At 38.1% G+C, this 24,404-nt stretch overlaps 1 protein-coding gene and 1 long non-coding RNA gene across 3 annotated transcripts; one reads left to right on the forward strand and one right to left on the reverse strand.

The window, feature by feature from the left end:
• Positions 1-1,259: 1,259 nt before the first annotated feature.
• Apt1 (Acyl-protein thioesterase 1) lies at positions 1,260-17,755 on the reverse strand. Of its 2 annotated transcripts, none has more exons than XM_071677391.1 (7): positions 17,516-17,755; positions 14,925-14,956; positions 12,158-12,223; positions 11,361-11,408; positions 9,884-10,130; positions 7,754-7,918; positions 1,260-3,881 (listed from the first exon to the last, which is right to left on the reverse strand). In XM_071677391.1, the coding sequence occupies exons 1-7, from the start codon at positions 17,582-17,584 to the stop codon at positions 3,831-3,833; spliced, it is 678 nt and encodes a 225-aa protein (XP_071533492.1). In that variant the 5' UTR covers positions 17,585-17,755; the 3' UTR covers positions 1,260-3,830. The 2 variants fall into 2 exon arrangements, with proteins under 2 accessions (XP_071533492.1, XP_071533493.1); XM_071677392.1 differs by lacking the exon at positions 17,516-17,755 and adding an exon at positions 17,327-17,374.
• A 314-nt stretch (positions 17,756-18,069) lies between these two features.
• LOC139757139 (uncharacterized) lies at positions 18,070-22,469 on the forward strand. Its single transcript, XR_011714520.1, has 3 exons — positions 18,070-18,258; positions 19,668-19,737; positions 19,946-22,469. It is a non-coding gene; the product is annotated as an uncharacterized lncRNA (long non-coding RNA).
• Positions 22,470-24,404: the final 1,935 nt, after the last annotated feature.

Genomic DNA, 24,404 nt, shown 5'->3' on the forward strand with positions numbered 1-24,404 from the left:
ATGTTTGGATTCTATAGTAGTCTATTCAGTGCGATGTGAGAGCAAGGTGTGGGCCCTGGATGACATAGTATGGAAGAGGGTGAATGTGTTGGAAATCAAATTATTAAGGGCAATAGGAAGTGTTAGGATGGTTGACCAAATAAGAAATGATAATGGAAAAGAGGCAGTTGGTAGTACGAGAAGTATGTATGTGAGGGCTAAAGAGGGTGTTCTGAAAGGGCTTGGGCTGTGTTCTGCAAGGGCTTGGGCATATGTTGAGGATGATTAAGAAGGCATACATGTCAGAAGTGAGGGGGACAAGGAAAAGGGGGACACTGAGGAGGATGTGGCAGGATGGAGTGAAAAATGCTTTGAGTGTTTGAGGCCTGGACATTCAGGAAGGTGTGAATCTTGCAAGAGATAAAGCAAATTGAGACAGCATTGTCTCCATATGAGAGGACCATTATGATGTGTTTTGTTGGGATGGAATGAGGTCATTGAGGATAAAAGATAGAAATACTTTTTAGGAATGGATCTGGTTGTAAAGATATTAAACTTTAAAAAATGCATTCACTAAGCTTCACATATAAGGTTTTTATTCTCTTTATTACATGTGAAAAATGTAAAATAATGAGAATGACACCAGAGGTAGTATAAGTTGAAAGTCAGGAAAAATTTTCCAAATGCACCATTAACCTACTCATACTTAATATATTGACTAAGTATAGTCAAATTTATCTCATCACGGGGAAGAAAAAACTTTTGGCTTTTGCATGAGGCAGTTTATATCAGCCCTCCCATAAAATAAGTATCATTATTTCCAGCTACATGATTATAGTAAAAGGGGATATTTTGTTAATAACAGTGTACTTAGTTTCTATATAAATTATATCAGAATCTGTATAGTGGAATTTTTGACAAACTAGAATAAATTTTATGGTTCATTCTAATTGTTCAAAAATGAATACCTGTAACACCTAAGAAAAATTAATGCTACTGCTACTAGAGCCTTATTTTTTCATAACTAAAACTGGTTTTAACCAGCCTGACTTCTGCATTCTGACTCAAGAATGACATAAGCTCTTCTCTTTCCTGTAAAACCACCCAAGCAGAGTTCCACTTCTCCAAAGAACCCATCCTACATAAAATGATTTTGTAAATCACAATAATTAGCACAAACCCAACTGGTAATTATCTCCATTTCCACTTTACCCTCGCACAGTTTGAATTACAGAACTGATCCAGTCATCAGGTTGATTCTTGGAAAACAGAGATGAATCCTCCATACTGTAGTGGTTTTATTAAGAAAAGTGAGGCATGAAATACATATGCACACACAAATATATACATACACCCATCCCTTGCTGTATGCAGGGTTTATGCCCTGTAAAAACCTCGCACAAAGAGAAAAATGAGATGTGTGCAGCAGCTTCATAGTCAACACTAGCAGATTCTCCTGTTACCCTTGTGTAGCTTCTGACATCATGTAATTTTATCTAGCCATCTTTTACTTGCTTGCAATGGCTCTGTAGTTACCTTGTCTTCTTTAAAATAAACACTCATAATTCCTCTGAGCTTTAGACCTAAGCTGAAGGATACTAAGGCTGCTTTTGTTCTTCATCTAATACTTTATGTATAATGGAGTATTTTCTCCATCTTCTCTATAAGTAGTTTCTAACCCTTGTGGTTACCTTGGCAGACACTGGAATAGAGTGGACTACAGCACTCCACACTTTCTCTGCATTTTTCTTATTGTGGATTTTAGATTTACCCAGGTTGTAAGCATGCCTAAGTGCTGATGTGCCCTCACCACATCGTAAGATTTGTAGCTTCCTGCTTAAAGTCAGAGAGGTTTTCTTCCATTCAGCTGGTGGTTTTGGGATATGAGATGTTACTGGACATTTGGATGTCATGTTAATAAACATGAACACAGCTGGTTGCAGGAATATCACATAAGCAGATATACCCAAATTATACAAGTGGCACAGATTTTCACACAACTGTGGTAACTGTGAGACTGACCTGCTAGCTGTAACATAGCACACTACATCCAGGACTCACACTTACTCCACCCATCCACCCTTACATATGTTTTAGTACACTTTCTACCATGCTGATACTCCCTTGTCAGCATCAGCACATGATAAGATTTCTGGCTGTATTTCTAAGTTTAGTGAGGGTTTCTGGGGTGAGTGAAGTTGCTGGATGAGAAACACAGACACAAACACAGCTGGTTACATGAAAATCACTTCAGGAGGTGTACAAATTGCTCAAAAAGCACAGGTATGCACACAACGGTGGTAATTGTGAGGCTGACCTGCTGATGCTGATGTGGTGCATTCCACTCAGAACCCACGCCAGCTTCACCTGCCAACCTTCTCTAAAGTTTTGGCTCACTTTATACTGCACACAGTCTCATGGTAGTAAATATTGACTGCAAAAAAGAGAGACTTATGGAAGTAAGTTCCTTGCATAATTGTGAAATCCTGCATAAAGTAATGACTGGGTGGATAAACATAACAGATTTTAGCAGACTTTGCCTGCTTGTGGTTAACGGTGAATGAGAAGTCAACTTTGTTGAGGTTGTATTATTGAAGTACAATCTCATCAAGGAACTTCTCACACTATAAAAGTCCAGCCCTGCCCTGTAACTATCTTAAAGCTGCATGAGTCCTGTAAAAGGGGTCATAGTAATATAACTAAAAAAAATGTATATATATTCTTATATGCAGATGTAGGAGTTATTGGACTCCACTTGCTTGTAGCTCCAAGATATTTTTAAAAGTCACCTTTGATGAGACTGTATTATAGTCATTTGATGAAAGGGATTATAGTCTGACAGAAAAACTTTTCAATCCAAAAGAGACCATCATATCCTAGCTCCTGATTGTGGCACAGCCATGAACTGCAGGAGCTCTATCAAAGGGTGTGGGGTTATATGTTAAAATAATAATATGCAAATACAGGCTCATCTTAACTGCACCTGGCAGACCATAAACTTGGGGACTAAATAATAGAATTTACAATAATATGAGCCTCACTGAAAACTCAGCTCCAGTAACTTACCTCAGCACTTAAAACTGAATCAAATGTAACTACCTAACAAAAATGTGTGCTAATCTCCTTCAGTAGCCAGGCTCAGCACAACTGATGGTAATGCAAGAGGGCTAATATGGATGGACGAGGACAGGTTTCTCAAAATAGAATGATTGTACTTTTCATAAATCACTTAAGACTATTCTCAAGCCTCGCACATTGCATCAGACATGGCAGAGCGACCAACACCATTCTTGCAAGATTGAAGTTCACTGACTTTAGTCAGAATCAGAACTTATAACACAATAAACTAGCAGCAGTTCCAGTGCTAACTCTCTGCTGATGTACAGAAAAAATATTATTGTTCACTGGCTGTGGTCATAATTTCATTTGTCCAGGGAGAGGGTGGTGGTAAGGGATAATGACAATGTGATAACTGTTTTCATTTTTCAGGGCTGCACTTTGCTAAGCCATGTAGGATGGGTTATTTTTGTATGCAGATACTGTGTTGGGGTGGTGTAAATTTACACTTGCCATCCTTAACTGCCATAACAAGCAAGAGGGAATAACTTGCATCCTTGAAACCATGTTGAATAGTAAAAATAAATAATTTCATGACTTGTACAACTGGTGGTGTAGATGTCTACCTGAACAAAGTCATTAATGGCAGTGAATGAACATAACAACAGAGGAACAAATACTGATAATCCAAACTTTACTGTTTCTCTTTCTTTTATAAGAGTAATTGTTGTACATGACAGCTGAATTCCAGATGATACTGCATCACTTTTTATATGTGGGTGGCACATTTGTTTCTAAACTGGAGGCAAATGCTGGTGAATGAACTTCTTGATGTCTGCCATTTCCTGAAAAGGATAGTAAAAAAACTTTATCATTCTGAAAGACTTCTCTGTAAACATGTAACTACTGCATCATCATAATAAGAACTTGGGAACACCTATTTCAAAACATGAATATTTGTATTTCACTATACCATTACTCATTCAATCCCTGAAAAAGGATATTATTCTACAACACCTTGGAGATACATTTTTATCTATTGTTCTATCACTTTCCTTAAAATACAAGACTCATTTTGTACTTTTCTTTGGTTACAGTAGCCCAAACTGCACCCTTACTTAGCATATTCTCAAAACACCCGACCATCTACTTTTCTTTCTTTCATTACTGCTTTCTGCTGTACATGATAAATTTTCTTTCCTGAAACTACTACCCTTCTCATGTACGCTTAATGAAGTAATAATCATTTTATATATACTTATCTATTATCTCTTAATTCCATTCCCATTTCCATAGAGGATCAGATGCATACAGCCTTACATTTTACTCTCAGAAATCATCTGCCTACATCCAATATGTTAATGGAACATACAATTCTACATACTACACCAACACATGCATCACTCAATTCTTCACTTTGCACATCAAACTGATTTTCAAGTGAGACAAACATTATTCACCTTTGCCTGCACTTCAGAATAGTTATTAGGAATGAAATAATGGGAAATATTTTTTTTGGAAAGTACCAATAGAAATCAAACTAGTTATAGGGTTTACAACATTCAGTACTTCATATGCAGGGAAACAACTGTGTAATGTTTCTTGTTCAAAGGAGGAAGTTTCTTCAAGTTATTAGCCACGATAAGTTTCGGGCTAAACTTTCTTTAAGTTGCCTAAAAGTCAATAAAGTTCCATGGCCAAAAGTGCAATTTTATTGAAGTTATGAGCCAGGTTAAGTTCTGGGTAGACCTTTATGTGAAAGAAAAATCAAATTAGAATTATGGACCTCTATACCAGTTAATACTTTAAATAATGGAGAAACAATCACATATTGCTTCATGGCCATCATTGGAATTTTTCTCCAAATTATGAGCCACATTTAAGTTCCTAGTTAAAAATATTTATAATGATAAGAAATGAGTTGCTCGTTTTATGTCACTGTTTGTTTTAGTTGCTAGGAAACAACTGTATAAGGTTTCATGGCCAAAGATGCTATTTTCTTTGTGATATTATTTTCTTTATTTTGCTTTGTCGCTGTCTCCCGCATTTGCGAGGTAGCAATATGCCAGATAAAGTTCCACATTTAACCTGTTTTTAGAAGTGACATAAAATTCAGATTAAAGTTATGGGACATATGTCATTCAGTTCTATCATTGCTGGGTAACAATGGACAATGTTGGTGAACAACATGATTACAGATAGAGAGTCTGGCACAAATTACTGGAGATGGTTTTCTTCGGATATCTTCTAGCTAAAGTCCTATCATCTGTTACCAAAGTCCTCTCATCACCCTAGGATTATATAAACAGCAAATTAGGTGCAGTAGAGTAATTTCTTTCTTTTGAAAAAAGGATAAGCATGAGGGTGGTGGGACTGAAGGTGCTGGCCTCCCTCTTTCTTAAACAATCCCACCAAAACTACTCAAGTCACTCATTTCTTCACAATTTTCCATGTTAGTCTTCTTCAATTCACTTTCCTTAATTGATGCATGATAACTGAGGTAGTGCAAGTCTACATAGTTTCCACAAGGTAACTGAGTACAGTGAACCCCATTGTAACAGGCTAACACGTAAATGGTGATCCATTAAAAGCCAGTTTCTATTACATTCTGAATTTTTCTAAGGAACATACTTTCCACGTTTTCCCTGCGTGTTGTAGAGGGTGACTAAAAGGGAAGGGAGCAGGGGGGCTAGAAGTCCTTTCTTCTCGTTATTTTTTAATATTCCAAAAGGGGAGCAGAGAAGGGGGCCAAGTGAGAATATTCCCTCAAAGGCTCAGTCCTCTGTTCTTAGTGCTACCTCGCTAATGCGGGAAATGGCAAATAGTATGAAATTAACAACTGGAAAGAGGTCAATGGGCTGAGCCAGGGTAAACCATGGAAATGTATACATGGCTTGGTTGTGGATAGGCAGCTGTGGTTTTGGTGCTTTACATATGACAGCTAGAGAATGGATGTGAATGAATGTGGCTTTTCTTCATCTGTTCCTGGTGCTACTTCACTAATGCAAGGAAACAGCAATCAAGTATGAAAAAGTATAACAAGTGTAATGGAAACTTGCCTCATTCCCATAAGGATGGAGGTATTTAGCTCTCAAGCTTACCTGAATCATCATCTAGTCTGAAATGGGGTTTGCATGAGGCACAAGCTACTCAACCCTGCTAATGTGCTCACTCATTTTCAGCTTGTCAGCAAAGCTGAGGTGTCTCTGAGATCTAAAAGCACATGCAACACTGATAACCCTCTTATCTGTCATTATTTAATGCAAAAAGACAGGCCTTTGTACCATAAAAAAACTGCAGTTGCATAACACATGCCGATGTTAGCTTATGTACTGACCAAGTGGGTGCATATCTCAGACTGGTGGGCAGTGATGAAATTCTGTTTTGCTTTATCTTTACATTATTATTTAAATTATCCTTGTGGGTGTAAAGGTACAAAAAAAGTACTGCATCATTAAATACTGTAAACCATCGTAAATCTATGTATGCATATGCAGAGATCATTGTATGATGGTGATATAAAGAAAAAGTGCACTAAGGTGATGTGAAACAGGCTGTCACATGTTCTCCAGATGCCCAGTGTCCTGGACCAAGGTTGGAAGCTAATGGACTAATCCAGTACATCCTAAACTCAGTCTGATGGGTCCTTACCTTACCTGACTGAATTCACAGACTTGCATGGAAATTTCCATGAGATTCCAAACTCAGTCCAGTGGGGTCCAGAGGGTCTGTTAGACGCCAAATTCAGATACACTGAAGTCCATTAGAATGCGGTTTTACTATACACATAACCTTCCAGTCAATGGTCGTGCATCTACAATGGTTGTTGAAGGGTACTGAGGACAGCAGAATATTTTCCCACATCTGCCTGATGATGTAAGAGACCTCCATAGGCTAGTAATAGTACATTAAGTAAGCTGAATGTTTAAACAGGTGGAAAAGTTACATCATTTGGTATGGGTTAATGTTTAAGGATTGAATTTTTTTTTACTAGAATTTAAACAAATTTCCACATAGTGCTCAGTTGTAAGGGGAGGTTAAGTAAGTAATGATACAGGTGCAAGTGAACTGTAGCATCGTATATACTTCATCCACCTCACATACATGGAGTGAAAGACATGACATAAATTTTAATGACTGCTACATCTGCTCCACATTATTCATACTTTAGGATTCTTCCACACTGCAGTAAACAATAAACTGTAGCAATTAAAGGTCTATCCTTTGAGCAGACTAAGAGACACATTCATTGTGAATATAATGGGTACCATCACATCTACAAAACTTAGACAATTCACAATAGTGAATTCCAACTTTATTTAAAAGAAAATAAGCTCAAACTAAGATGAAATTTGTCACTTATTCCCAGCTCTGGTATGGAAAAAACGTATACAGTAATTCACTTGTTTAAACAACTCGGTGACCATTATAATGGGGGTAACGACATAATGAAGTTCAATTGTTCATAAGTTATGCTACAATGCCCTGTTGTAGTAGGGAGTCGACATTAGTTTTACACAGCCTTGATCAGAGAAATTCCTTAAATGTCTCCTTTAACAGCTGTCAGGAATCTAGGTTAAAAATTATAAGATGTACATAATCAGGCTTGAATTAAAAAAAAAATAAATACTAATGAGTTTATGTATACTTTAGAGAGCTGTCAGAGAGAGAGAACGAAAATCTCTGTGTTGGATACAAACTATTGATAAATTCTGACCTCTTCACAAGATGAGTGCATCATGCCTCTATATGTCTTGAACTCGATATTTCCAGCAAATTTCTTAATAATTTGACTCGTTATCTGCCCAAACTTGTATGGTACTATGGGGTCACAGTCACCGTGGCACTGCAGAATTGGTGAGCCTGTGTTGCTGATGGCAGCCTGTAAGTGAATAATCACTCTATTCATTATAAATAATCCTTACACGCATTTATGAAAGAAAAATGATCAAATATATATAAAGCAATGGAGGTTACAGACCAAAAGCAAATCATGAAAATAGTTCACTGCTTATCTCAGGAAACTTAAATATACAAGTCATTTTGTGAATGATCAATGTATAATCACGTAATATTATTATAATATCAGATTATACCACATTTAATAAATGCATACTATTGCACTTGGATACATTATTCAGAAACATCAAACACCTAGTGCAAACAGATTGGATTTGTAATGATTCCTATTAACATGGAAAAAGATAAGAATCATACTAAGCCAGTTTTTTTTATCCTCGTTCTCCATTTCCCTGCTTGGAACCACTCATTCTCCTGTCTACCTACACACACAGGCCTTACATCCTTGATAAAAACTTCCACCGACACCATATATTCTTAAGACTTTCCACAAAGCATCACTATCGACCCTATCATAAACTTTCAACAGATTCATATATGTTGCATACAAATTCATCTGTTTCTCAAGTATTTCTTACACACATTCTTTAAAATGAACACCTGACCAACACATCTCCTACTACTTCTGAAACTACACTGATCCTTCCCAATCTGATACTTTGTACATGCCTTCACCCTCTCAATAATGACTCCGCCATTCAGCTTACAAGGTACAATCAACAAACTTATACTTCTGTAATTGTAACACTTGCCTTTAAGCCCCTCGCCTCTATACAAATAACACTATACAAACCCCTCGCCTCAATACAAATAACACGATACAAACATTCCACCAATCCTCAGGTACCTCACCATGATCCATACATACATTGAAAATCCTAAGTAACCAGTCATCAATACAGACCTACCTTTAAGAAATTCAACTGCAATACCATCTTAAGTAAGGCTTTCACCACCTATTCTATCCTTACCTAACCAATCTCCATAACTCTCGCTTCACATACCTCCCCAAACCAAACACCCTACATCTCCCATCCTTTTATCTCATACATCAAACTGTTCTTCAAAAAAACTCACTGCATCTCCTCACTTCATATGTATCTGTTACCACTTCTCCCTTTACTGATGTTCCCATTTGTTCTCTTGCTTTTTGCATGTTATTGACCTCCCTCCAAAATATCTTATTCTCCCTAAAGTTTACTGTTACTTGCTCACCCCAACTCTCAGCTGCACCTCTTTTTCAACCTCTGCACCATCCTCTAGACCTTCTGCCACTTTCTCTTATACACTTCCCAAACCTTTGCACTCCTTCCCAGTATCACCCAAAAGCCTCTGTCTTCTCTTTCACCAGCAACTTACTTAATTTCACCACTCACCACCCTTTCTAATCTGCCTGTTTCCCAATTTTTGCAGGTTACATGCATCTCACACACATGCCAAAACTGCTTCCCTAAATACTGTACATTTCTCACCCAGTCCCTATGCTTCATTTAATCTCACCTTTTTTTATTCAACACTAAGTCTCTCCTGATATTTCTTCATACAAATCTCTTTTCCAAACTCACTCTCTTTAAACCGAAAACATTTCCTCTCTTCTGTAATCCTCTAAAAGCCTTCACCCTTATCTCCACAAGGAAGTAATAAGACATTCTACCAGCTGCCCCTTTCATCACATTCACATTCAAGTCTCTCATTTACCAACCTGTCAATTAATATGTAATCCAGTAATGCCTGCTGACCGTCTTTCCTACTCACATGTGTATACTTGTCTATGTCTCTCTTTTTGAACCTGGTACTCCCAGTCACCAGTCCTTTTTTCAGCACAAATCTGTTTTTTTTTTCACTTTACCATTACTCCTGTTCCCTTAACAGCTTCCTCATCCTCTTGTTTCACCTTGTGATATCTGTTTTAGTTTTATCTGCTTCATCAGCAATCAACACCTAGTGTTAACAAGCAGTAAGCATTGTATTCTCCCATAGATCTTACCTGAGGAAATTCTTCCCTCAGTGGCAGCCAACATGAGAGTCCTACAGCCCCTGCTAGGGTCTTAGTATGTGTGAAGGTAGAGTATAAAGCTAAAGCCCCACCCTGGCTGAAGCCTCCCAACATAATTCGCTCATGCGGAATACCAGATTTAACTTCTTCCTCGATCAAGTGATGAATTCCATCTCTTGCTTTCCTGATGCCATCACCATCTTCTGGACCATCCACATCTAATGACTTCAAGTCAAACCTGAAGTACAGCATAATCAATTTTACTGATACAAACCACAAAAATAACCATTTTTAAAAAGAGTAGAATAACCACTAAAAAGTAAATTTTCTAACTAACCATTAGGTACATACATTTTCTTAAAATGTTTCTGTAACAATAACCATGCAAACACAAAAGTAGTAGTTGAATCTAATAACCATAATTTTTTTGTGTTCCAGCTTTCTTCAGTTTTGTAACACCTATATAACCTTATATCTTTTCTGTAACTCAGTTTCTCCATTTCTTACCATAAGCATAAAGTTATTGATACTCTAATTATGTATTAAGAATGATTTGCCAAAACGCCATTCTGTGTACCGACTGTATTTCTACCTTACACTTAATGTTCCCAAGAAACATTTATTTCAGTTGCTACCATCCCATATTTTTTTCTTGAGTGGTTTTATGATTTGTGTCACAGTTACTACTTTGTAGTTTTTCTTTTACAAAATGAAATCTAACCAAGGTGAGAAAAAAAATGCTCCAAGTTCAAAGGTGTATGTCAGGCTTTGTTCTTAGTGAAAAATACAATTTGCATTAAAAGGTAAAAGTGCATCCTTAACCATTTCACTCTGGTGGTCCTATCATGTAATGTGCATTCTTTGTATGGGATTTTCTACACAAATGTCTCAAGACTTTTTTATTACAACTGACTGACCTAGGACAGTTTTTAAGAAAAAAAATTACATGCATCTCACCCAGAAAAGACTATGTATGTGTGGTTTAACTTGTGCTCCTGTGCTACCAAGCGGTACTCCATGAGTACTTAAGGGCATGTATAATTTTTGTGTTCTTATCACAAAATAAGTCTGATCAAAAAGAATTTTGGTCCTTAATATTTATCATCTTTTAAGAGTGTCAAAGCATTTCAAATTACAAAGTGATGTCCTAGATCTTGTTTAGACACACATACTGACCAGTAAATGCAAAATGTTTTGGCTGTAGTGCCTGGCAATGTGTGGGATGCCAAAAGAAGCACTGAAGGAATAGTCATCCAATTTAAGAAATATTAATATACATGCCCTAGCCACCACACTGGAAAAAATTATCATTGGGGATGTACATGTCTAAGCCACAGTGAATGGATTACAGTACAATTTTATCATGAACGTACAAAATGTTGGTAACATAAATTCATTTGTTCAAAGAATATTCTCATTATCCTTAAAATATTGATCAGAAATATAAAGCTGCAGCTGTTGTACTTACCAGGATGGCATTTTGAAACCAGCATTTAGTGTCACTGGCATTATTTGCCTGTAAAGAAATAATCAGTATATGAAACTGAAGTACATCATCTTTAAAAAGTACAGTAATGATTGATTATCTTAATTTAAATTACAGACTCCTCTATCCCTTGAACTATTGGGCACTTCATAGGGCAGTACATAAAAAAAAAATTCTTTTCCTAAATAAACATTAATCTAAATCATTTAGTTTCAACCCACTAAACCACAATGCCCTAACACATAAAGGGATAGGATCAGGGTATTGCATGTGCATTCTGCATCAAATAATGAGTCTGCTTTCCTAATTAATGTTTTAGTTTGAAATAACAAACATATGTATTATTTCTAATCTGTTCCTTCATTTCTTATTCATTAATGAATTTTCTGGTAATACTTTCCCAGATTTGATGCCCTGTATGTGCCATTTATGAATGATAAACCTACTTTAAAGCATAACAGAAATAATGTAAGGATTGGAAAGAATGCATGTCAATGAAGTTCTTACCCTCAGTAGAAGTGTTTTACATGAATGATGCAATCACAGATGTCTTGTATATTTTAAGTACCTGTATAACATTGAATATAATGATAGATTAGCTGCCAGGTGAAGTCTGACAAGAATTAAACCTGCCTGAACTGGCAAGACCACTTTCTGTTAAGAAATTATTGCTCCATTTCAATAAATGTCAAAAACTGATAAAGTAAAGACTGATATAAGGTGCCAAAGATTTATTTGCACAGTGAAAATTACACTAAATAAAACTACGGTAAACTTACGCAGTTGGGCATATGAACTTAATGTGAGGTGATCCAATGGCTGCCATTGCACTTGCCCAACCATGACTGCAAGATAATAAGTAATTTTATTACGATAAAACTAGTGTGCAGAATTTCATGCACATTAAGATTATGAAAACAGTCACAAGCAACACCAGTTATTTGGTGAAAATCAAATTATGACAAATATCATTATGCATCAAGAATATGAAATACACTGATGTGTAAAAATACATCTTTAAAAGTCTGAGTGAAAGAAGCTATCTATGTACTTAACTGTAGAACATAAAGGTTCATAAAATCATTTGTACGATTTTTTATGAGCATGTCTCAGATGTGTACCAAAGAATGAGGCAATTGATACCATTTTGAAGGATTGGTGAATATTCAGAGAAATACACATATAGATATGCTGTATAACCATCAAAAATAATCACAGTATTTGTAATTCAATGATGATTGATTCTGGCATAATTTCCCCAGAATGGTCTCAGTGTGCCCAGGTGTAATTGATTACTGTTTGCAAGTTACTGGGAGAGTTTTACACTGGTGTTGCCATCTTTTGTGCTTTTTTGTACCAACATGACTTAAATTGTACCATCAACATGACCTAAATCTTTGCAAGATACCAACATTCATGATCTCCTGGCTTAGACCATTACAATCATACCACTATCCTTACACAAAACCAGTATTTCTACATCCTTCTTAAACATCCTCTTTCTCAGCTTCTGATCATAGCCTCTGGTACAGTACCTCATAGAACTTTTTACAGTCAACATCACCCAGTCGATTTTTTGAGTTCAAAGGCTGTTTCAGGTCACTCCCTCTCTTTTTAGATGAACAGCTTAGAACATGAGAAGTACGGACACTGCAAGAGACCTATTGGCCCATGCTAGGCAGGTCCTGAGACTGTCCACCCTACAACCAACTTGCTTGAACCTATAAGCATATCAAACCTTTGTTTAGAGCTACCTAAAGACCTAGCTTCCACTACTGTACTTGGCAGCTTCTTCCATAAATCTAGTATCCTATTTCCGAACCAGTATTTACCCACGTCCAACCAGAATCTGTTTTTTTCTGAAGCCTTCAACCTTTCATTGTAGCACAGCCCTCTTAATTCATATTCATAACAGTATTGATTTACAGTGTTTTACTGTTCACTTGCTGCATCTTTGTGGGAGCTTTTGTAATCTAACTTTGTAATTACTTTTTTTTGCTGATCATCTTGGTGAGTTTACCCTTCCAGTACTTAGCATCACTATATTGGTGGTTGCCATAAAAAAATTGCAATTCAGTACACATTTTGAATTTCTACCTTTAAAACAACTCATATATTTGTAATAATGTAAATTTCCTGTACTTCTTGGTTCCCTTTACTTCTGTGAACAATTTGATACTTTCAAAAACCATGAGGAGAACAATTCATGTTAGCTGCTTACAAATATTTATGATAATTATACATTTGTGACATTGCTTCCCTTTTTTATGTGCAATTCTCTTTAATTGAAGGTCATACTGTATACAGCAATCTGATCTTATACCAACATTTAATTTACTTGAGAAGTAAATCAGTTATGTGTAAAATAATACCTCTGCAAAATCAAGAGGGGAAGCTCCACTAGCATAGTTAGGGAGAATGTGGTAATAGAGAAAAGTAAACTAAAGTGAGGCAGTCATGTGCAGCAGGGGGATGAAACATGATGGTTTGGAAGTAAATTCAAAATGGGAAGGACCTGGAGTTAGAGATGCTTTCAGTTCTTGGAAGTGGACTTGCCAACAGATCCAACCGGGGGGTTTGAAGTGAATTGTATGGTGGAAGAAATGGCTGAGCAAATGAACGCATTGAGTTGTGTTTGGAAGGAGAGTTGTGTCTGTTATGACAAAGACAGGTACGTCTGAGTTAATAGTAGTTCTGGCAGTGTTACATGGATGTGTGTTGAAGGCCCTGATTGCAGAAAACTGAAAAGGGTGGATGTGTTGGTGATGAAACATCTGAAATCATTAATATGCCGTGTGAGACTAGTTGACTGTGCAAGGAATGACTGTGAGAGAAATATGCTAAAGAGCATAGTATAATTGAGAAATTCAACCTGGATGTGCTGAATTGGTTGGGAAGTATGGAAAAAATGTGTTAAGGAAGGATGACAAAGATCTGTATGTGGAAAATATGAGACTGAAGTACAGAGGAAGACCAATGAGATGGAAGGTTATAGTGAAATAGACTTTGGAGTATTGGGGACTGAACATTCATGAGGGTGAGTTGTGTATAGAAAAGAATGAATTGGATCAGTATGTTATGCTATGAATGGGTTGAACTAGGGCACGTGAAGTGGCCTTGGTAAACCATGGAAGTCTGTGTGTTTTGGCTATGGATGGTAGCCCCTGTAGCACAGTTAGAGAGTATGCATAAACAAATAAAGCCTTTGTATGTTTAGACACTACTTTGCTAAGGTTGGGAAGTGTTTTCTATAAAAAAATGAATTGGAAAACAAAATCTCATTCTGTGGAATGAAGACAGTGAACCAGGAAGAACAGGGTTAATCCCGAGTAAATATTGTATGAGTACTGCCTTGGTGGCTGATGACTGTTGCAAACATAGAGGTATGCAAAAGTTCCAGACAAGACAGATTGCTGTATAGCAAATTAAAGGAATCTAGAGGATAAAAAAGTTTTGTGTTTGTTATTAAGATATGGCAATTATTGCTTGTTACTTCAGAATACTGGTACTGCTGTATTAAGCAGTTAAATCCTCTTGTTTACTTACCCAGTGTCACCAAGACCATGAAGGAAAATAACCTGAAAAAAGATAATAGCATAAATAAGGAAACCTGTTCACTAACAGCACCTCCCATCTTTCACATTACAAAACATATTCTGTAAAATGACTCATTAAAACAATTCTATGAAAATGTTCAGCAAAACATTAAACACAAATTCTGAACCCAATGGTAAGGGGAAAAATGTCAAATCATCCTTAAATGAAAATGTTCAGCAAAACATTGAACATAATATCTATATCCTTGTAAAGGAGAAAATGTCAAATCACCAATAAAAATCTTGTCTACCACATTCCTATGTGATGGGTAGTGGGGGTTCTGCATTTAGTAAGGCGAGTCATGTGTTAAAATTTTATGTATTCTCTGTTTATGTAGAAAAAATTCTATGCTGACTAAATATATGGCATAAAAAGGGTAGCTCTGGAATTAGGAAAAAGATTAAAAGGCCATCCATAAAACTGGGAAGAACCCTCTCTAGTTGATTATCACTGTTAATTACAGTGTGCAACTGTATTTACAAATGTCAGTATCTGATTCCATACTACAAAGGTAAGCATGTAAATAGGAAATTTCTAATGTGGCATACTGTCTCTGAAAAAATCTCATAACTGCCTTGTAAAATAAGACTCATGCATTTCTTTTTTGAATAATTCCTATTACTCGCTTCTGTTGGGGACGTCCTATGTTTGGCAGCATGGTGTAGTCATAGAAGTCGCATGATGATTTGCCACCTCAGTTACCCCATGGTACTGAAAGTGGAGCAGTGCAACTTTTGCCTGTTGTCCTTGTGCTTAGTGAAATTTTCACAGTTTCTGTTCCGGGAGAAATTTTTCCTCTACCAATAACTAACCATTGGTCAATAAGAAATTGTCCAAAGAAAAGGCCTATATTCTTATTGAGAAACATGAAAATGTATCTATAGGCAAGATTTCATGATGTACTTGCATAGCTGATGTCCTCCATCCCACACACACAGACACACACACACACAAAAAAAAAAAAAGTGAGTGACCAGGGAACACCATTAAGGCAAGTGATAATCTGATAGGTATGTTTTTTATATATATATATATATATATATATATATATATATATATATATATATATATATATATCACTTCATTATGCATTGAGTTCATTCGTATGTTATTTCAAATCTGCAACATATTACGAAGAAAAATTTCTGCGGTTTTGAATTGAACTCAAAATATGTTATTCACAAACTTCAAACCTTTACCACACCAAAACAAAAGTAGATTAAGAATATACTCTATCACTGTTCATATTTATGAATATATACCTCAACATATGATAAGAAAGTGTGTTTCTTAAATTATTTTGATCCATACATTGGTCGCTAATTTCTCGTTGCCAAGTTTATTCTCGTATGAGTACTAATGAAAAACCATACTCATTATTATGCGAGAAAACAAGGAATCGGTAAGAACAGAATGAAGATCCTAAATCTAGAAAATGCACAAGAGCTTTTGGAAAAGTACGAAGAATCTAACCTCCATAGCAGTTGAGATTTATATTCAATATTGTAGTCTAGATGTTATACCTATGATTATGCACTACAAAATAGTGCAAGATGTCAAGAAATTGACACAGCAAGCAGCCATGCAATCCCCTACAGCAAACAAATTTAATGCTTATATACTCCTACTATCATTTCAGCTACCATGAGAGGTATTTATGGGTTCGAGTGATATTTCGCAAATGTATTCCCTACTTGTACATTGATTAACCATACAGTTTCCCCTGATTCACATAAACCTCACTCATTGCTGAATCTGATATTGTTCGGTGAAACATGAACGCTCAAAATCATGCACCTTAAGCATTACTGTATTCCTTAAACACTACACTGGCACTGGAGAATGAGTGTTTAATTTACAATTAAATAATTAATCTCACTTTCCCATAATATTCACAACTATAACCACTATCACCTTGACATACCGTAAAATAAATGTTTAGAGTTCTCCATTTTATACTGTTAAACGAGACACTACCATTGCAGGACTCAAGTCACTCAATATCCAAGGTTGGTTTCGACGCACTTTTAGTGCAATTTAACTGCTAATGACGGCAGTGATGAGTAATTATGCTTGTAATAAAAGAATATATACAAATGTAGTCCCAATATACCGTATTTTACCAATCGCACATTACCTCAATTGAACTATCAGTATAATTGGCATTTTGGGCTATGGTTTAATGACTGAGAACGTAATGGCGACCGTGTGCATGGCCTTTACCATCTCAACCCACTGGGTACAACAGATCAGTGACATTATATCGTGACAGAGTTAACACAGCCAGCCTTGTACAGTTTGAGCGTCGCTTATCAGCTAAGCTTTCACTTCCCAGATTACCCCGAGCTTACGTCGATATCAATGGGACTATCAGCGTGAACCATATACCGATGTCCCCAGCGTTTAAATGGCTGGGTAAATGGTAAATAAGGACCATAAAGACCATCATAACATTGCCTGCTCCCCCCTTTGACACGAGTAAACTTTCCTCCCCTCCCCCCCCTTCCCCACCAAGGCTGGTGGGAACGGTCGACACTTACTGTGGCCGTGTGCTTGGCTGTCGCATTCACTACTACTGGAGCCGCCATCTTCGATGCGTTACCACCCATACGATGGCACCAACGTCCCTCCCAAGTTAGCCGTGGCCAGATCCACCTTAGGGAAAAATTTTTTCACCACAGTAGAACCATACGAGTCTGTGTGTGTGTGTTGCGCGGCGGCCTTCCCCGTCCCCCTCCGCCGCAACAGACGACACCGAGAGCGGCGCATCCGACTCTGCGCAAACAGATTGCGCAAACCGTCTTAATGCCATCTGGATCCTCCACCATTATTATTTCTCTAACTACGGATGGCTGGAGAGTAGCGGTGATATATTGAACAATGGGAGGAGGGATATATATAAGGTGGAAATGCTTCATAAGAATCCGAAGTCAGGGGAGGAAATTTTATTCCTGATGTCAGTAATGACGCGTTCGGACATCGAGGGTTTCCAGATCTGTTTACATGAACAACTAATGTATAAAAATTTTGCATTTCAAAACAATCAATTTCCATGAAACTAGTAAAAACCACTTACCTAATTTAACCAGTTTATTTTTATCGGTGAGTGTTGAACAGTATCATGAACCTCCGGTGCAAAGGCTATTTTATATTTAAAAAAAAAAGTATCATAAATCCTGATTTGTTTGACCTTAGCGTTTTCTTTGCAGAGCCGGCTGCGGTAAACGCCATCGGGATGAGGTAGAGATTTGAGAATCGTCCTCCTGTCGACTGCCCGTATGCTGTAAGTGTATATTACATATCCCTCTAGTAACTTGGGATGCAGATTTTCAGCCGTTGAATGACATAACGAACAGCGCGTCAGAGCCACGTCAGTCCACGGAGAAATTATTGGAAGGGTAGTTTTTTTTCTTTTTTTTATGGTATTATCACTTCTAACCAAACCCATTCTAATAGAGAAAGTGAGGTTGGATTTCTTGATGTTGTAGAAACAGTATAGATATTAATTTTTTTTAGCCTCCCCTGCTCGATCCTTGAAATTAATTCCCTTAACTTTACCAGATTTTTTTATTTACATTGGATAGGAATTTGTTTATTGTTGAAGTTTTTCCCTTTGTAGTTTCAGGATTACTCCATTTCATGTCTTGACGTATGTATAATCATTTATATCCTTGTGAATCTCATTGTGAGACATCCTGCAGGTTTACCTAAAAAAAACTCTGGCTAATTCTTATCACCTTGCCATTTTTAAAGGTCAGTATGAGTAGGGGTACCCCATACTTGCCGTGTGATACATCCCCAACTTTCAATTGTCTGTACCATCGAACATATGCATGGCTTGAATTTACTCCATATTCATTATATTTTCCCTTTGTCATATATTTTTCTCTTCAGTAGGATCTTGTTGGACGAAAAAAACAAACATCAACGAACATCTTTCCAATTTTCATTTCATTTTATGACTTTAGGCATTATAATTTGTCTTGAGTGTAATATTTATAATCAGTTTTTAAGAATACTGTGTAGCCAAATAAGGGATAGAATAATTCTTGTTATCGGGCTTTCATTATAATTTTTACTATAAATATGTTACCAATGTGTTTGAATGATTACAAGTTTGACTTTTTGAAAATTTTGATATTTGGAAAATCGAGGAAGGGACGCATGTTGCAAAAGAAATGGAGAACAAAGTTTTTTTTTTCATGTGAAGACTATTTAATATCTTGCAACTATTTTCTTACCCATAGTACATCAATCTAAGGATTAGTATGTAAGTATATTAGTGTCCTGTTAATATTTAATGAATGAGAAGCGATATTTTTTATATTTACGTTTTTAAAAAGATGGAGGCTTTTGTTGAATCAGTTTGTAGTAGAAAACGCTTGTGGATGTTGGATTTAATGAAAACGGAGAAGGTTTAGGGTACACATGGTAATATTTCCGGATTAAACGAAAATCGCATGAAGCCATATCTTTCTCAGCGTTTATATCGTTGGATGTTACACTTAATTCAACCAAATTGGAAATTTAGAGTAAAGACAATAAAACTGTAATGAATCAGCGAATGGAGCGTTGTATCTTTAGTATTGAGGATGATACAATTGATGCTTAAATTGAGCTATATCTACATCGAATAAGAATTTGTTTCATCGTTCCCTGAATGATTTTTTTTTTTTTTTTTGTTATTTCTAGGTCCTTGTCTTCATACAGACGGAATGTTCGCCAGCCAAATACCCGTTGCAGAGGACTACGCTTGTATGTGGTAAGGTACTAAATAATGTTACTAGAAGAATAGTGAAACCATAAAATTGTCCATAGAAATCATTAGAATATGGAAGTTAGTTTTCTTCTTCAAGACGGGATGAGCTTGTGCTGTTATCTCTTTCAAGTAGAATTAAGATGGAGAAGATATAAGGATAGACTGATATGGACGATATGTAACGAGGGTACGCATCTATCATTTCCATCAGGTCTGAAGACTGCGACAGAAAATAGCAGCTGGAACACAGGACGCAACAGATCTTCAGTACTCCCTTCCATAGTGGGGGGGGGGGGGAATATTTCGCATGGACCATCTTCTGCTGCAGGTGCCACGGCGCGTTCAGGCCACAACAAACACTTGCAGGCCATCGGTGGCCACAGTGCGATAAGCTGAAACAGGCAGGTCGTCACACTTGACCAGTGTGTGTGTGTGTGCTCGCTCTACCAGCCAGCTCGACCATCCAGACTCGTCATCGTCAGGGTAATAACAAAGGAACGACCTCACCACCTCCCCAAGCAAGACCTTCGGTGAATCCTGCAAGAGATAAGATCCTGCAAGAGATAAGATACTGCAAGAGATAAGCTCCTGCAAGAGAGAGAAGATCGGTGTCTCCATACATTCTTCCGCCAAGCAGCTGGAGGCAATGAAATCCTTACGAAAAGATGACAATTTCACATATTACAAACCTTGTGATAACTTCGATCGTCGAAGGAAAGGTTGGGGGGAGAAAAAGAAAGGAACAGTTAAGAAGGAAAATGATGAGAAGAGAGCAGATAAAAAAAAGCTTTGGCAAATATAGAAAAGTTTGTGTAGATTCAGGACACCGTGGAACAACTGATAGAAGATGAAGACTTATTTATGACTTCAAGGCTTCAAGTACTGACCCAAACCTTATCTCTGGTGTGGACTGTAGAAGGAAAAAGACGTTCAAATTATTGTACACCGTAGCTGATGTATGACCCCTGGCTCTTGACCGCCATGAAAATCCAACCTACATGCTGTAGATGTTTCAGATGAGTTAGAAACGCGTGATTCTTTCTTGAGCGCAGAGGAAGAAAAAGGTATTTAAAGACATCCAGATGCTGTATAGTGTTTTGCAACTCGTCCATTGATATGGGAGCAACAAGCTTCTCGGGGTTGTATGGTGAAGGTATTGGGAATAAAAGATGACTATTGCACAGCCAGAGGACATGTCATTCTTGGAGTTTGAAAGACTTGAGTCGTGAGCTTACACATCCGCAGTTAAGGCTATACAGTAGAATTATAGACCATTATTTGTGGGGTAGTTTTCCCAGAACTGGACGTTGGCAATGGTTGTTAGTAAAGCACTGAATTATAGTTCAATTGGCCCTCGCCTCAGTACTCTGGAAAATGATGAAAACTGCTCTTCAGGATCAACTGAACATTTTGACGGGAACATAGAAATGGATTAGACTTTTTCAGTGACACTGAACAACTAAGATGTAAGAAAAGTATCTTATTTAACCCCTTCAGATATTCAAAAGGCCGGCGATAAAATAACACATGAAAGATTATGTGAAATGATAGTTCATGGTGCTGGAATTGCAATAAGTGATATAAAACTGACATTAAGTCTCTAAATTTGCTGATTGTTCCGAAAATGAGTTGGATGATACCCGAATATGATCACAGAAATGTCTGAAACGACTTTGACGGAAACTGGCAAAGTGATTTCAAAAGTGGCAAATGATGTTCTATGATGACAAGTGCTAATTGGGGCAGTTTTGTAGATGTAAACAAAAATACAAAAACAAAATGTATATATATGAAAGAATTATTCAAGTGGCGCAAGAAGAATAAGATGTAGGCGCTTGTCATCTGTTAGCGGCTTGAAATCCAAAGTCTCGTACAGTGTAGCTGTCGCTTAGTCTAGTGTAGTATGACTGTCGCTCAGCCTGGTGCAGTATAACTGCCGGCCAGAAAGCGAATATGAACTGGACGTTTTCCGGGAAACTTTTGATACAAAGCTTAGAGGCCATTTGACCATGACGGTCAATAGAGAGACCATATATCCCCTTTCGAATATGCGGTACGACCTTGATATCCATCAAAGGGAGCAGAGCTGGCTTGACCGAATCCAGAAAAGGGGCCGCCAAAGAGCTTTGAAGGAAGCCATACGAGGGAAGATAGAAGGGAGTCGAACTGTCCTCTGTACCGAGGCGAAGGCTCTCAAGGCGATGCAATAAAAGTTTTCAAGGTACTCGGGACTGTTTGATAACCGACATTGAAGTTCTGCTCGAAGTGTTCAGAGATCCTTAGGGTAAAATATTGGGCTACAACTTCAAAAAGTAAGATGTTTCACACCGGTATGGAGATATTCTTTATCCAAGAAATTCGCTGGGAAGTAGAAGATATTGCTTTCTGCATTTGGGAAACGACAAGAATCATTCAAGAGAATAGATTATTTCCAATCGATTGGTTGTCATAGATGAGGTAGAGGGTCATGAAAGAGTAAGCTCTATCATCAGGTTAACTCGGTACAGGCTTGTGTGTCTTCCAGTGCCTGTTTACTTTCTGTATCGTCTTCGTCACTCAGGACCTAAAGAGAACCTGTAACAACAGCTGCTCTACCATTAATCATCTCTCAGAAACTACAGAGAGACAACAACAGCTGCTCTACCATTATCATCTCCCAGATACTACTGAGACAACAACAGCTGCTCTGCCATTATCATCTCCCAGAAACTACAGAGAGACAACAACAGCTGCTCTGCCATAAATCATCTCCCAGAAACTACAGAGAGACAACAACAGCTGCTCTGCCATAAATCATCTCCCAGAAACTACAGGAGACAGCAGCTGCTCTGCTATTAACCATCTCCCAGAAACTACAGAGAGACAACAACAGCTGCTCTACCATTGTCATCTCCCAGATACTACTGAGACAACAACAGCTGCTCTGCCATTAATCATCTCCAAGGAACTAGAGAGAGACAACAACAACAACAGCTGCTCTGCCATTAATCATCTCCAAGGAACTAGAGAGACAACAACAACAACAGCTGCTCTGCTATTATCATCTCCAAGAAACTACAGAGAGACAGCAGCAGTTGCTTTGCAGTCAGTGCCATCTACGTAGATGTTCCCGGATGGTTGCAACTGCTTAACAAACCCGACCAACTTGAGCCCTCTGGATCGCTGCAGCTGATCCCCGGAACCTCACAGATGGTCACGGCAACAGCTGCACCTCCACCCCTCACTTGCTTCCACCCTCCTCCTTCAAGACATATCGGGTGACCACAACATCCCAATACCCATGTCCAAGACCTCTTAACCTCCGCCTCACGTGCAAAGCTTTACCCAGGTGTACGAGTCTTAGCTAAGCTTATCAGCCTGTCGCCAAAGCAACGGCAGTAGTTCGGTTACGCCACCACCCCGTGGCCTTATGTGAAGTTGCGGTAAGTTTACCAAAGGGATTCTGGCTTGTGTATCGGCAGCGGCTGTATTGACCCCTGGCGCCTAGGGCATTGGCAGGCCGTCACTACTACCTGAACCCAACAATATGTGCTTTGCCAGGTCGCCCTCACAGGTGTTCGTGGGTGGGGGTAGCACGAACTGTACTTGGTCGGTCGCAAGTGGATGTCAAACACGAACAGAACCATCGTTTCAGAGCTTCTGGATTGGCCAGAACTGTAGGGGTACCTCCCTCCCGCCTTCGTTGACACGGATAGCAAGTTGAAATTTGTAGGACGCCATCGATACTCCATGTATATATATATATAAAAAAGGTCAGTGCGTTGTCCCTTGCATGTAATCCATTGTTATTTGGCATATTGAACACGTCTGTAAGTCATCACTTAACACTTCCTCTTCAGTATTCCTAAGCTCACCCTACTAGGAAACATACGCTCACACACGCCATCAACACAATATCTGACCTTCCGTCTCGCCCGTTGGACTTGGCAAGCTTCCCGAGCGCTGCGGAAGCTCACAGCGAGGGACTCGTGGGGCAGCATGAAGGAAAGATTTAAATCATCAATCGATTACGTAACGTTTAAGTACCCTGATCTATTTCAGTTCTTACCGACAAGCTGGTCAGAGTTACCGTAATTACAAGCTGCGGATAATCACGAGAGTAATTGATGGCATTTGGGTGTAAAGACGTCCTCGATTATCTAATTATCCGAACGACGCCTTCGCGCCAAGCCTACGTCCACATTGCGACCAGTGAGGTAGGTGAGTGGAGCGAGGACGTGGTAGGTGGGTGGAGTGAGGACGTGGTAGGTGGGTGGAGTGGGGACGTGGTGGTGGCTGAGATGGCACCATTATAATTTCTCACCTGCTTTCTGCACCTCCTTGGAAAACAGTGTGATTGTGATTTCACATCCGTTTCATAGCTTCGCTGTACGAAATAACCAAGAGCGACGTGAAATTCGTTTCAGTTGAAGTGTTCCGAGACGGACAACGGAGGAGGAGTCACAGTGACGCCCGATTATATATTCGGATGTATGATCCTTGGTACAGTTTAACTGCAACCACTGGTACGTGCCGTAGAGACGTTATTGATAGAAAAAGAAATCCCATCTTGAATGATGCACAGGTTTTAATTGGTTAGGGACTTTCAGCCCACGTTGAAAAGTGTACAGAAATGAATCGGTGAGGTATTTTCTTGATTTTCCCAATTTGGCCAACCAATTAACTTTAGC

Source organism: Panulirus ornatus, chromosome 25, assembly GCF_036320965.1.
Source record: "Panulirus ornatus isolate Po-2019 chromosome 25, ASM3632096v1, whole genome shotgun sequence".
In the NCBI taxonomy this organism is placed as follows: domain Eukaryota; kingdom Metazoa; phylum Arthropoda; class Malacostraca; order Decapoda; family Palinuridae; genus Panulirus; species Panulirus ornatus.